This window comes from Pseudochaenichthys georgianus, chromosome 22, assembly GCF_902827115.2.
Source record: "Pseudochaenichthys georgianus chromosome 22, fPseGeo1.2, whole genome shotgun sequence".
Taxonomy (NCBI): Eukaryota; Metazoa; Chordata; class Actinopteri; order Perciformes; family Channichthyidae; genus Pseudochaenichthys; species Pseudochaenichthys georgianus.
The window spans coordinates 34,654,646-34,669,753 of NC_047524.1; the positions used below are offsets into that span (position 1 = coordinate 34,654,646).

A 15,108-nucleotide genomic window follows, 5' to 3' on the forward strand; every position below is an offset into this window, starting at 1 on the left:
TAAAGGAGAAACTCACTAAAACAATGTTGACCATAGGACTAAAATGGGTAGACGCACTACCACTAGTTCTGTGCTCCATCCGAAGCTCACCAAATGCAACGACAGGAGTATTGATGGGAAGGGTAATGTTCACAGGGTCTAGCCCCCCAGTAACACCCCACAAACTCACTCTTTTGTGGACAGAGGATTACATGACTAACTATGTCAAATATCTAACTGACATGTTGAGAAAGTTTCACAGGCAGATGGCTGACAGGCTCCCCCAGCCTGGAGAGGAGCCCACCCACCCTTTTCAGATTGGTGAGGATGTACTAATCAAATCTCTTGAAAAAGATGCTCTGTCTCCCAGGTGGAAAGGTCCTTTCCAGGTGTTAATAGTGACCAGAACAGCACTGAGAGTACAAGGGAGACCAGAGTGGATTCACGCTACAAGATGTCGTCTCTCCCCTCTACCGGATGCTGGCGTGTGAAGGCAGTCATCATCATCGTCACGCTGGGTCTTCTGTACCTGGCCAAGGACGCCCTGCTAGATGGAGCTGTGGAAATCCCAACGACAGGTGGCGAGGGATCGCGCCCCTCTGAGGGAGAAAATAAGGTGCTCTTATCTAAGAGCGCAGACGACTTGACCACTCAGGGCCCAGACCCTGAGGGCAAAACGATACCAACGGGCAAATCAGTGCCTAGCGACAAGGACAGGTTGTATCCAATCACCACACAGACATTCAGTATGGTGCGAGAGACACAAAGAGAGAGAAAAGGAGGGAGAATAAGGAGGATTGTCTCCCTCCCTGATCATGAATCAAAGACTATTTCTTTTAACTGCCCAACTTCAATATGTGACTCATCCAACTGTATTATTGTGTTTCCTATGTCTTCAAGCAACGGTGACGGTTACTCGACGTGGGTGACGTATCCAAAGAACCAGTACCAGTGGTTTGGGGTCTCATCAGAGGTGGTAGGAATGACTCTCAACACCATTGAAGAAATGCCCCCAGAACTGTGGTGTAGCACTATAGAACAGTTAAAGACACTGATATGGGATAAGGTAAAATGTACAATGAGGAAACCAGATTACAAGGCTCCCAATTCAGGTATCACTGCATGCACATTTACTGGACCAGATAGCAAAACAGATAATCTATCCACTCCACTTAAACAATCGAAAAAGGCCTTAATCACTCCTTTTAAACGAACTAAAACTAATTCTGCAGTAAGTTTAATGTTAGACTACACGCATGAACGCAATGTTAGCAACTGTTGTATTGGCTGTGCCAAAATATGCCAGAATCCATGCATTCTCCCATGTTTAGCCCAATTCCTTTCACGAAAGCTGACTACGGTCTATTGAGCTGGAATGATATAGCATCCAGAATTAGCGATGAGGCTGAGGATTGGTACACTCCTTCCTACCCCCATAGACTCTGAGCAACCTTTACAGTACGAGGGCTTAGTCTCTCTCATTGTTGATACAGTAAATAAAAATTACCTGCCTGACGGTTTCAAACGGTTGATGTTTTTAAAACTAATATATGTGAAGAAATACGTTAACCTAGCTTTTGAATACAGATTCCAGTTAGCTCTAGCCCAGACTAATTATTCGGCTAACTCTACAAGTCCAACATGTACAATGCAACCACATACACCATCTTTGTTGGTTGAAGCCATGGTAACAGTTGTGCCCTGGTTTGGCTCCAGAACAGTGGACTCCGTTGAGGTTAAAATACATGACTGTACGCAGCCAATACCCTTAGGCAAGCCCCCTACACGTGACTGTTCAGTATATGTTCCCCCAATTGTGGTGCATGAATGGAAGAATGTGTCCATCTGTTTCCAGAATGAAGCAGGATCTCACACCTCTCTGGATGTGGGACACAGCGACTGTAATACCATAGTGAGGGTAAAATTAGCCAGAATTCCCCTCCCACAGAGAGTTTACTTAGTTTGTGGGGACCGGGCTTATGGCTGTGTGCCCTATGACATTTTGTATGGCACCTGTTATCTAGCCTACCTAATTCCTTTAATCCGTAAAGTAGAGGCTAATGAGATTGCAGCGATACTTCCCTCTCTACACAGGAACAGCAGGTCCATTACACAAGGACAACAGATAGCGAGCCTATTTTTGCCTTGGTACGGTATTTATGTTACTCAGCATTGTGACATTGTCCAAAGTAGTGGAAAATCATCTCAATGCATCTAACACATCGATGTTAGCTGAACACAAAGAATTGCAGGAAGTTAGGACAGTAGCACTACAGAATCGTATGGCACTGGATCTTCTCCTAGCCGCTCAGACATTCAAGGTGATTGGATCTGAGTGTTGTTCTTTCATGTCTGATGCTACACCTGAAGTTATGGATATGGCTCATGATACTGCTAGGGGAATAAAAGAATTGCATGAAACTCATGGGTTTACATTTGGGGATTTAAGCGGTACCTTTGGATCCTGGGGAGCGGGGTTGGTTACATTTGTTGTTACTGTTTCAGTGTTTATCTTGGTTGTGCTAATCCTATTGACCTGTTTGATCACTGTAGTTAAATTAGCCATACGGAGGGTGGCCAAGACTGCCCTCCAGGCCCCACAGAGGGTAGTGGGATATTCAACTGTAGATGACACAATGTTGATGTACGACGCCGAGCTTCCAGACCCATGGGTCTCCATCGCAGTTTCTGCACCTTGGGCACCCCCATTCAGCGATTGACAAATTGATCAAAGTTGACACTCAGAATAAAGAAAATATGTTTTGATGTGTCCTTGAATAAAGAACAGATGTTTTGATTTTTCCTTTTCAGGTTGTTATACAATAAATGTCTGATTCTTCCTTTTCAGATTTTGAACAAATGTATTTGAAAGAAATATATGTACTACTAAGTGCCTTACTCTTGAATAAAGCGTAATTAAGTAAACGTAAAGTAATGTTAAAGATTGGGGACACTGTAGCTTTACAGATTACAGATTGATCGATTCATCACTGTGAATTTATACCTTAACTGGGAATTTTAGCTGGATCTCTCATGATTCTGATTTTATACCTCAATTGGATTTCTTATAATCCTAAATTCTAATTGTGTTTTAATAAGTAATTGCCTTGAAGTAAATCTTTGAGATGTAAGCTGATTTTGAATTTGTGTTTGATGAATGAGATTAACTGAGTGATAAATGATAAAAGATCTTATTTTTGAAACATATTCTGCTATTATATTTTTGTATTTCATGTGTGTTTATTATTGTGCTTTTGACAAAAGATGCCAAACACTGAAGAGAGATGATGTTTCTATTATGATTGACTGTGTTCAATCATGGTGATTGAAATGTTTTCAATCTTGTTTTACTTTTTGATGTAATTGATGTATGTGAGCCCACACAACTCTGAAGACGCTTATTGATTTAAGTATTGACTGAAATATTCTTAGACAGAAAGGAACTGTCAAAGAATTACGGCCCTCATCCACGCATTTGTCACTTAATACTGCAACAGTATCCTGTATGGTTCATCATCCAAAATCCTAAATAAACTACAATACATCCAGAACTGCGCTGCCCGCCTCCTCACCCACACCCGCTCCAGAGACCACATCACCCCCGTCCTTCAAAACCTGCACTGGCTCCCTGTTCGTCAACGAATACACTTCAAAATCCTTCTGCTAACACACAAAGCTCTCAATAACCAGGCTCCCCCCTACCTCTCCGACCTGATCCACCACTACACCCCTTCCCGCAGCCTTCGCTCATCAGAAGCGAACCTCCTCTCTATCCCCAAGAAAACCAAGCTCTGAACCTGGGGGGGACAGAGCCTTCTCCATCGCTGCCCCCACCCTCTGGAACTCCCTCCCACAACACATCAGAGACTGCACTGACCCCCCCACTTTCAAAACACTGACCAAAACACACCTCTTCAGACTGGCTTTTAATCTGTGAATTATGCTGTATTGCTGTTTTAATAACTTTTAAATGTTATTTTATCTTGTTCTAATAACTTTTAAATTCTATTTTATCATGTTTTATCACCACTGTAAAGCGTCTTTGAGCACCTGGAAAAGCGCTTCGAAATGCAATGTATTATTATTATTAGAATATTTTCTTTGACAGAATATGTGTTCTGAGGTTTTCAGCTTTTCTGGTAGACGGTTACCAATCACAAAGATATGCATTTCGTTGAGTCGCATGTGCCCTGTCTGTAACTTGAGGAGTACAAAAGTCAAGAGGTCCTCTGTCTTCCTGTGGGGGAGAAGTTTGGCTCATGAGGGTTGGTAATAACAAACCGGTCTTTGTTCCAAATGTCTGGGAATAATTAGGGCAGCAAAGGGCGGGTTTTTATCCTCCTTATTCTTTGATTTTGATTTGAATTGATTTGATTTGATATACTTTATTAATCCCCGTGGGGAAATTGTTTCTCTGCATTTGACCCATCCTAGTGTTAGGAGCAGTGGGCTGCCATTTTGAACAGCGCCCGGGGAGCAGTGTGGGGAACGGTGACTTGCTCAAGGACACCTCGGTAGCACTTGGTCTTGCCGGGACTTGAACTGGTGACCTTCCAGTTGCCAAGCCAAGTCCCTATCGACTTCGCCACCACCGCCCATATATATATATCTGATATATAGATCTGTGTTTCTGCTTTTGTCTTCAGAGATTGCTTGGTTGCCTGACATGCAAGTGTGAAAATACTTTGTGATCTCTCCAGCCGTTATTCTACTCTTAATAAATATCAGTGTTTGACATCAGAACTCCTGCTCGTCCTGTGTCTCCTTCATGAGTCGGTGACTCCCAAAGCATTGCTACACAGAAGTTTCTTCCACAGCTTGTACCTATCAGGGCCAGTGCGCCTCTGAGTCGGACACGCTCCGAACTATTGGGAGACGCACGCCAAGTCTCCAGCACGGCGCTATAATCACCCAATCACATTTCGAAAAAACTAAACGTAATATCTCACTACAAAAACAAACGCACATATTTAATTTTAAAAAGTAAAGTCCTTTCAAGTCATCTGTGTCAAGCTTAAGTCAAGTCTCAAGTCATGAATACCAAGTCAAAGTCAAGTCTTTTATCAATGTTAGTCAAGCAAGTATCAAGTCCAAAAATATGCGACTCCCCACCTCTGCTCTGTGATCTTTTACTGTTAGTTTTACCATTGGTAGTCCCTCTGGCCAGCAGGGGGTGGAGTAGAGCAGTAACAGCCTGAAGGACAGGGTGGTCTATAGGCACTGCATTACTTGGCCTTGTGATACGTTTCAATGTGAGAAGTTTGGCTGATATGGTCCCTTAAATATTACTGTCCATGAACTTAAATTATAATAAAGATGATTGTGTTACCTGATATCTGCCTGCTCCTCGTGTGTGTGTGTGGGTTAATTTGGGGATTAAAGAACTGGGTGCCAGCAAGTGCTTATTTTGCATAATGTTCACAATAATGCATATTTTAAGCAGATGTCTGTAACCCACAGAACACTACATATTTTAATTAATTAATTAACAAATGCTAAATTGAGTTGTTGTATTGTCAATCAAGTAATCTACTGGCAACCCCTAACCAGAATGTTACTGTGAATTATTACATTTTTTACAGTAATAAACTGAAATTGTTCAGTATGAATACTGTATAATTTCAGTATATTGCTGGCGTCTCTGCTACCAGTATTGTTAAAGGAATGGTCCACTCATTAGATAATTAATCAAAACTTCAGTATTTAGTGAAACATTATGTTTAAACCATACCCTGAAGAAATCAGCGATATTCCCCGGTAAATAATGATTTTATAGCTCTTTTTTATCAAAACCTTTATATTCCGTCTGGCCGCCGCCATTTTCAGTAGTCACGTGATGGTCGTGACGTCATCCATGCGTTCACTTTGTCAACACACGGAAACATGGCTGAATATTTGAGTTCGGACTCGTCAGCAGAGGAAGAAGTTTTGATGTTTTATCAGTATGACAATACGACACCCTCTGTCCGTAGACCCTCACATCGTACAAGGAAAGACTTCCGAAGAAAACCCCCAGTTTAAAGGGAACATGGGAGAAACCTCAGGGAGAGCAACAGAGGAGGGATCCCTCTCCCAGGACGGACAGACGTGCAATAGATGCCGTGTGTAAATTGAAGAGATAATACATTTGCAACATAGGTAGTCCAGATGTTTGGAAATGCATGTGTGTATAATAGGAAGATGATATAAGATACTATATGTATGCATGTAGTACCACCCTTGCTAGCGATTCCCTCTCTAGCTTAGCATACTCAGCTTCGTTGTCCCTGGCCAAAGAATCACGATTTTATGGGGCCGGAAAAAACTGGGGGAAAATACACACTAGTCGGTACTACGCTATATGGAAAGGCCACCAAAAACTGTCTTGGCCTGGACGCTAAAGGACGTTAAAACGGGACTAGCCGCTGCAATGGAAATGCGCTATAACATACCTTATTCTTACTCCGAGCACTACTTCTGCTCCTCCGTCGCTTCACACTTGCAGAGGGCGATTTCTCAACTGGCCGAACTGGTGTCCTGGTCGGTGATGACACCAGAAAGACCGATGGTACTGCATCTCCATTGAGTAATGGTTGTTCCATAAATCCCATGTTATGTTTTATCATACTCTCAGAGTAGTCGTCCGGAAATTTGAAATGTTCGCTGCATACATGAGCCTGTGAATCTTTCGGTTCGGGCCGGCCACATTTCGCTAGCCACTGCCTCCGAATGTACTTCTTACGCTTACCTTTTGGCAACAGATGGAACTAAGCATTCCGTGGATTGTTCCTATCAGAATTGTGGCAATATTTCGCGATACAGTGAGGCATATTTGAAGAGAGAAACTACAGTAAATAACATGGAGATCAACGTGTCCTCGAAAACCAAACGCATGGTTTACGTCACGTCCGGAAAATGGCGGCGCCCACAGTGTTGATGTTATTTCGGTATATAATCAGTTTAAAATCACTGATAATGTCATCGGATTAAAAAAAAAAAAAGACTGGCAGAGACTGGTCTGTTTTATCGGATGATAATTATTTAAAAATGAGTGTCATGAGCATACCATTCCTTTAAATAAAAAAATACAGCAGTATGCTGTATTTTATATTTACAGTAAGAGGCTGTAAAGTCATTTCACGGTATGAGTACTGTAGTATTACAGTAAAGTGCAGGCGTCTGTGCTGCCAGCACTTTACTGCTATTTGACAGGAAAATGTGTTACAGTGTAACTACTGACCATGCTACAGCAGTGAGCAGCAGAGGTGGGGCTATGGCTTCATCGTTATCAGGAAATGATCGTATAGGGCGTACACACGGAGCCGTTTGGCCCCCCAGAGCGTTCCGTTTTCAGATCTATCCACCTTGGGACAATTTATCGTTTTCTGGGTCCGTTTCCGCGGTTCCGTTACGGCCTTGTGTGAACGAACAGGCTATACGCGAGAGAAACGTAGCGGCTACAACCTGTTTCTTTCTCTTGTAAACACCACCTAAGCTTCCAGTCTGTTATTCTAACTCAATCAGCATGACAGAGTGATTCAATCAGCATGACAGTGATCTCCAGCCTGGTCCTCATTAACACTCTGATCTGTGTTAACCAGAGAATCACCGACATTATGTGAGATATTTGGCAGGGCTGAAATGTAGTGCAAATGTTCTTTTTGGTATTAAGTACATTTTCATGGCAAAGAGGGACTTTGCCATACATTGCAGTTCATTTGATCACTCTCCATAACATTCTGCAGTACATGCAAATTGCCATCATATAAACTGAGGCAGCAGACTTTGTGAAAATTAATATTTGTGTCATTCTCAAAACTTTTGGCCACGGCTGTATACTCTGCATCACTGTTATGCTATGTTCTTGTACTGCTACCAGGTGGTGCATAATCAAATGAGAGCACAATACATTTTGATGAATATCATGATACTGTCTAAGTTCTTTATCTGTGTTCACTGCTGACTTCTGATCCAGTTCTTCAATTTAGTGCTCCTCAAGCATCGGCCAATTTAACAAAATCATTCTGCAGGTTTATTTTAATCAAACTGCAGATTTGGCCATCATTGCTATTGGTTGAGGTTCACATAGTCAACAAATGTATTAAAAACCCTTAGAACTCTTTCCCACTCTGCTCACAGGATAAGAGCTGCTTCTCATTCAAGGGTACCTTCTTCATAGTCTGTATTTTAAGACTGAATAACATCAAGACTGACCTTGTCCAATTATGCTTCAAATATGACTTGCTTTCCATTTTTTCAAACCCCAAAACTATCAATCGTTTGTGTTCTATAGTGAATGTCTACTGATAGTGACAATAGGTGCTTTCACACCGGAGTACTTTTCCCAGTATAGTTCCGATATAGTTCAGAACATTTGCGTTTACACCAAAGAAATCCGGAACTAGAACTTAGTTAATGAGAACCTTTTCACCCCCTTTTCAGTCCCTGCTAGAGAGCAGGTACTTTCGTGGGAGAAAAAGGTTCCTGTGTCTGATTGGCTGGGTGGATTGCAAATCATGCCCCGTAAAACTCCCAAAAAGTTTTGTGAAGCCGCCATTTTATTTTCCTCGCATTATCATTATTAGCATTAGCATTAGCCCAGCGCACAAACGCAATGAGACTAACTTATGGCAACACAAAAGAAAACATGGGAGCGGTGGAGATGAGGAGGTGTCGGCGTTCTGGCGATTTACTCGGAAGGCTTCAGTAGAAGCTACTGGGAGTCCCAGCAGCTTCTACTGAAGCCTTCCCCAACTCAGGGGACTTCCGGCCGGGGATTTCGGGTGGCAGTATATGCCGTGAAGTTGTTTGCGGCCTGACAGTAAACCCACAGCAGAAGAAGAAGAAGTGACGTCAGCGGCTTCATTTGCCTAATCCTCCCTCAGGGACTCATTCTGGTGTGAACGCGATCTGCTTTTTAGTTCATCAGAACTAAAGAGTTCTGACTAAGTACGACAAAGTACTTGGTGTGAAAGCGCCTATTGGATGTTACTAAATCTACCACTAGTTGACTAGTTGGCTGTTTATTTTTCTCTGTGGTAAGTAAACTCTGTCCTTCAAGTGATGATTAAATAGGCCACTGCTTCCACGGTCACTATTGTTGGATGATTGTTTAAAACTTGCTGCTCCAGCCTTTTATTGTGTCAATCATGTCAGACATGGTTGCTTCTGCCTTGGAAAAGGTCTGGGTATGGTCCAGGGTTTATGTGAGAGAAAAAAGCACTGACCTCTCTCACAGGTGCGTGACCAGTATCCAGTGCCGGTGCAGTCGCAGATGAATCGGTTCCAGCCCTCTTTGCAGACCCCACGGTTCTTGCATGGGTAGCTCTCACACTGCTTGCCTGGTTGCTTGTTGCACGAGGGTTTGATGCCAGCGCCGTTCTGAGCCTCAGCAATCTGACGGATATCTTTGCTTCGACCATCAATAAAAAGGTCCCGGATACAGCCCACATAGCCGTAGTTGAGCATGGCTGTCCAGAGCTCAGTGGGCAGGATGAGGTTGGTGCGGTCATTGGGAAGCCCCCCCAAGTACATGTCGCCCTCCAAGTCCAGAATCTCGCTCTCACCGCTGGCTGTGAACGGAGTCCTTCTGCTATTTACGGATATGGTCCCTGTGGAGGGGTTGGAGGGAGTACAGATTAGACACAGGGGCTGCATAGTTACAAAAGAGAATTCTGATGTACTTGAAAGATGTTGTATTTTATCACATAAATATGTTTGTATAATTATATTAAATTCAGTTCATTTAATTGTACATGTTAAATAACTTGAGTATGCAAGTAAGATAAGATCAGGGGCCTCATTATAAAACTGTGCGTAGGATTCACGTGAAAAGATCGCGTACGTAGGAACAAAGGACGTGTATGAACCAAGTAAACCAAGTGCAATCACGCTGGGTTTGCAAATGTAAAAACAGTTGGGACTTTGTTTACAGAAATGATTTCTGTTTATTTGGTGGTTTGTGTTTCAGCTGTCAATCAGCTGTGCACAGCGTCTCCACTGCAGCCTGTGCGTCTCAACCCCCCCCCCCCCCCCCCCCACAGCAACTCTATACACCAGTTAAAGGAAATAAAACAGATGTGTGACATCAGCTGAACAATTGACCAAACACATGGTGTTATTAGTTTCCATACCTCTAGTGTATTACGAGCGATCCATCAAGTTTTGGCGAACGGCATAATAATAATTATCTTTATTTGTAAAGGGAAAAAAATGCTTATCAATTTACACACATTTTTAAACATAATTACTGTATTTAGTATATAAAACCATGCACTCGTATCTACATATGCAACCTACAGAAATGCAAAACGGCACCAGTTTAAAAGGTAATTCTGTCTTTCTGCTTACCGCATCATTTATGAGAATACATTTCAGAACATATAAGAGAACGGTTCGGGGGTGGTTTTCAATAACATATCCGTATTTATTTACTTCTCCAAGTAACGTTTTTGTGTGCACTCAGATGTGCTTTTATCCATTTTTGCAAATGAATTATTCATATATGATGCATGAGGTAATATTTCGATTGATGGTATTCTGTTCACATATTTCTCTCCTTTCATCCTTCTGCGAAAGGTTTCGCAGTTTCTTATCTCTCACATTTTTGTGCGTACACATGGGTCAAAGTACCGTGGAGGACCACACATTTTCCCGTCAAGAATGCTGTTTATAAATCACAGAGATTGCTTACACCATATATTGAGCGTACGCCACATTTATAAATGAGGCCCCTGATAAGATATCATTTATTGATCCCAAATAGTTTTTCCCCGCTACAGCAGCATGTTAAAACAAGGCATTGCACATCATTAGAAATGAAAATGGTAGACAAAACAAACAAACAAAAAGAAACATCAAAATATAAAATAAACCAGAACTAAAAAAGTTAATTGTATACCTAAAATGTATAGTTCACCGTGAAAACACTATGAACGGCAACATTACAGCCAACACATGTTTAAAGTAGAATATTATTTACAATAAGTGTGCAAGGAATAGCATATTCAATTCGATATGCATTTGAAATGTACAGTGTGACGAAAAGTCAAGTTAACAAAAAAAGTAATACTTTTTATGTACTTTAAAGACAAGGGTGTATATAAAAGGTAATTTATATATTATAGGATTGCTCGATTATGGAAAAAATCATGATCTCGATTATTTGGGTCAATAATTGATATCATAATTAAAAACGAATAACCATTTACTTTGAAAACATCCATCACAAGAAAATGTGATCAGTATGTTTTTACCAGTTGATTACCCTTAACTTTAAGTATAATTCAACTGAAAAACCAATAAATAAAAAAGAATTAAAACATTTAAAAATTAAATAAATAATCGTTTTATTTCGATTATGCTGTTTTCATAATCGTTGCAAGCTAAAATCGTAATTGCGATTAAAATACGATTAATTGAGCAGCCCTAATATATTATTATGAGAGCTAGTTGACTTCATTGATTGAGCAGCACCACTGACCTGAGCGTCCATCTCTCTGAATGTCCACGTGATACCAGGCTCCGTCGTTCACCTTTGTCTGGGTGGCCTTCACCTTGATGGTCCCTGAGCCCATGTCCAGCAGAAGGTACAGGCTGCCATCCAACAGCTCCACTGCAAAGAAATCCACCTGAACACAAGGATAATCAGATGATATAGTTCAGCTTTCAACACCTGATGTCTTGGTGCCAGGATAACAACCTCCATCTCAACGTCAGCAAAACCAAGGAGCTGATTGTGGATTACAGGAAGCAGCAGAGAGAGGGACACGCCCCCATCTCCATCAATGGGAGGAGAGAGTCAGCAGCTTCAGGTTCCTCTGTGTCCACATCACTGAGCACCTGACATGGACTCATCACTGAGCACCTGACATGGACTCATCACTGAGCACCTGACATGGACTCATCACTGAGGACCTGACATGGACTCATCACCGAGGACCTGACATGGACTCTTCACTGAGGACCTGACATGGACCTGACATGGACTCATCACTGAGGACCTGACATGGACTCATCACTGAGGACCTGACATGGACTCATCACTGAGCACCTGACATGGACTCATCACTGAGGACCTGACTCATCACTGAGGACCTGACTCATCGCTGAGGACCTGACTCATCACTGAGGACCTGACATGGACTCATCACTGAGGACCTGACATGGACTCATCACTGAGGACCTGACATGGACTCATCACTGAGGACCTGACATGGACTCATCACCGAGGACCTGACATGGACTCTTCACCGAGGACCTGACATGGACTCTTCACTGAGGACCTGACATGGACTCTTCACTGAGGACCTGACATGGACCTGACATGGACTCATCACTGAGGACCTGACATGGACTCATCACTGAGGACCTGACATGGACTCATCACCGAGGACCTGACATGGACTCTTCACCGAGGACCTGACATGGACTCTTCACTGAGGACCTGACATGGACTCTTCACTGAGGACCTGACATGGACCTGACATGGACTCATCACTGAGGACCTGACATGGACTCATCACCGAGGACCTGACATGGACTCTTCACCGAGGACCTGACATGGACTCTTCACTGAGGACCTGACATGGACTCTTCACTGAGGACCTGACATGGACCTGACATGGACTCATCACTGAGGACCTGACATGGACTCATCACTGAGGACCTGACATGGACTCATCACCGAGGACCTGACATGGACTCTTCACCGAGGACCTGACATGGACTCTTCACTGAGGACCTGACATGGACTCTTCACTGAGGACCTGACATGGACCTGACATGGACTCATCACTGAGGACCTGACATGGACTCATCACTGAGGACCTGACATGGACTCATCACTGAGGACCTGACATGGACTCTTCACTGAGGACCTGACATGGACTCATCACTGAGGACCTGACATGGACTCATCACTGAGGACCTGACATGGACTCTTCACTGAGGACCTGACATGGACTCTTCACTGAGGACCTGACATGGACTCTTCACTGAGGACCTGACATGGACTCTTCACTGAGCACCTGACATGGACTCATCACTGAGGACCTGACTCTTCACTGAGCACCTGACATGGACTCATCACTGAGGACCTGACTCATCACTGAGGACCTGACTCTTCACTGAGCACCTGACATGGACTCTTCACTGAGGACCTGACATGGACTCTTCACTGAGCACCTGACATGGACTCATCACTGAGGACCTGACTCATCACTGAGGACCTGACTCTTCACTGAGCACCTGACATGGACTCATCACTGAGGACCTGACTCTTCACTGAGCACCTGACATGGACTCATCACTGAGGACCTGACTCATCACTGAGGACCTGACTCTTCACTGAGCACCTGACATGGACTCATCACTGAGGACCTGACTCTTCACTGAGCACCTGACATGGACTCATCACTGAGGACCTGACTCTTCACTGAGCACCTGACATGGACTCATCACTGAGGACCTGACTCTTCACTGAGCACCTGACATGGACTCATCACTGAGGACCTGACATGGACTCTTCACACAAACACCATCGCCAAGAAAGCTCAACAGCGGCTCTTCTTCCTCCGCAGGCTGAGGAGGTTCAACATGGACTCCAGGACACTCTGACCTTCTACAGGTGCACCATAGAGAGGATCCTGACCTTCTACAGGTGCACCATAGAGAGACCTTCTACAGGTGCACCCTAGAGAGGATCCTGACCTTCTTCAGGTGCTCCATAGAGAGGATCCTGACCTTCTACAGGTGCTCCATAGAGAGCATCCTGACCTTCTACAGGTGCTCCATAGAGAGCATCCTGACCTTCTAGAGGTGCACCATAGAGAGGATCCTGACCTTCTACAGGTGCTCCACAGAGAGGATCCTGACCTCCTACAGGTGCACCATAGAGAGACCTTCTACAGGTGCACCATAGAGAGGATCCTGACCTTCTTCAGGTGCTCCATAGAGAGGATCCTGACCTTCTACAGGTGCACCATAGAGAGGATCCTGACCTTCAGGTGCTCCATAGAGAGGATCCTGACCTTCTACAGGTGCTCCATAGAGAGGATCCTGACCTTCTACAGGTGCACCATAGAGAGGATCCTGACCTTCAGGTGCTCCATAGAGAGGATCCTGACCTTCTACAGGTGCTCCATCGAGAGCATCCTGACCTTCTACAGGTGACCATAGAGAGGATCCTGACCTTCTACAGGTGCTCCATAGAGAGCATCCTGACCTTCTACAGGTGACCATAGAGAGGATCCTGACCTTCTACAGGTGCACCATAGAGGATCCTGACCTTCTACAGGTGCACCATAGAGAGCATCCTGCCCTTCTACAGGTGCTCCATAGAGAGGATCCTGACCTTCTACAGGTGCACCATAGAGAGCATCCTGACCTTCTACAGGTGCACCATAGAGAGGATCCTGATCTTCTACAGGTGCTCCATAGAGAGGATCCTGACCTTCTACAGGTGCTCCATAGAGAGCATCCTGACCTTCTACAGGTGACCATAGAGAGGATCCTGACCTTCTACAGGTGCACCATAGAGGATCCTGACCTTCTACAGGTGCACCATAGAGAGGATCCTGACCTTCAGGTGCTCCATAGAGAGGATCCTGACCTTCTACAGGTGCTCCATAGAAAGGATCCTGACCTTCTACAGGTGCACCATAGAGAGCATCCTGCCCTTCTACAGGTGCTCCATAGAGAGGATCCTGACCTTCTACAGGTGCACCATAGAGAGCATCCTGACCTTCTACAGGTGCTCCATAGAGAGGATCCTGACCTTCTACAGGTGCTCCATAGAGAGGATCCTGACCTTCTACAGGTGCTCCATAGAGAGCATCCTGACCTTCTACAGGTGCTCCATAGAGAGCATCCTGACCTTCTATAGGTGCACCATAGAGAGGATCCTGACCTTCTACAGGTGCTCCATAGAGAGGATCCTGACCTCCTACAGGTGCTCCATAGAGAGCATCCTGACCTTCTACAGGTGCTCCATAGAGAGGATCCTGACCTTCTACAGGTGCTCCATAGAGAGGATCCTGATCTCCTACAGGTGCTCCATAGAGAGGATCCTGACCTTCTACAGGTGCTCCATAGAGAGCATCCTGACCTTCTACAGGTGCTCCATAGAGAGGATCCTGACCTTCTACAGGT

The 15,108-nt window shown here is 44.1% G+C and overlaps 1 protein-coding gene across 1 annotated transcript in view; it reads right to left on the reverse strand.

Moving 5' to 3' along the window:
• Window positions 1-15,108, reverse strand: part of nrxn3a (neurexin 3a) — a 280,401-nt gene that overhangs the window by 90,701 nt on the left and 174,592 nt on the right. Inside the window, exons 6-7 of the mRNA XM_071207179.1 lie at window positions 11,441-11,588; window positions 9,186-9,569 (exon numbers count right to left, since the gene is read on the reverse strand). Coding sequence (XP_071063280.1) covers window positions 9,186-9,569; window positions 11,441-11,588 — 532 coding nt within the window. The remainder of the gene's footprint in view (window positions 1-9,185; window positions 9,570-11,440; window positions 11,589-15,108) is intronic.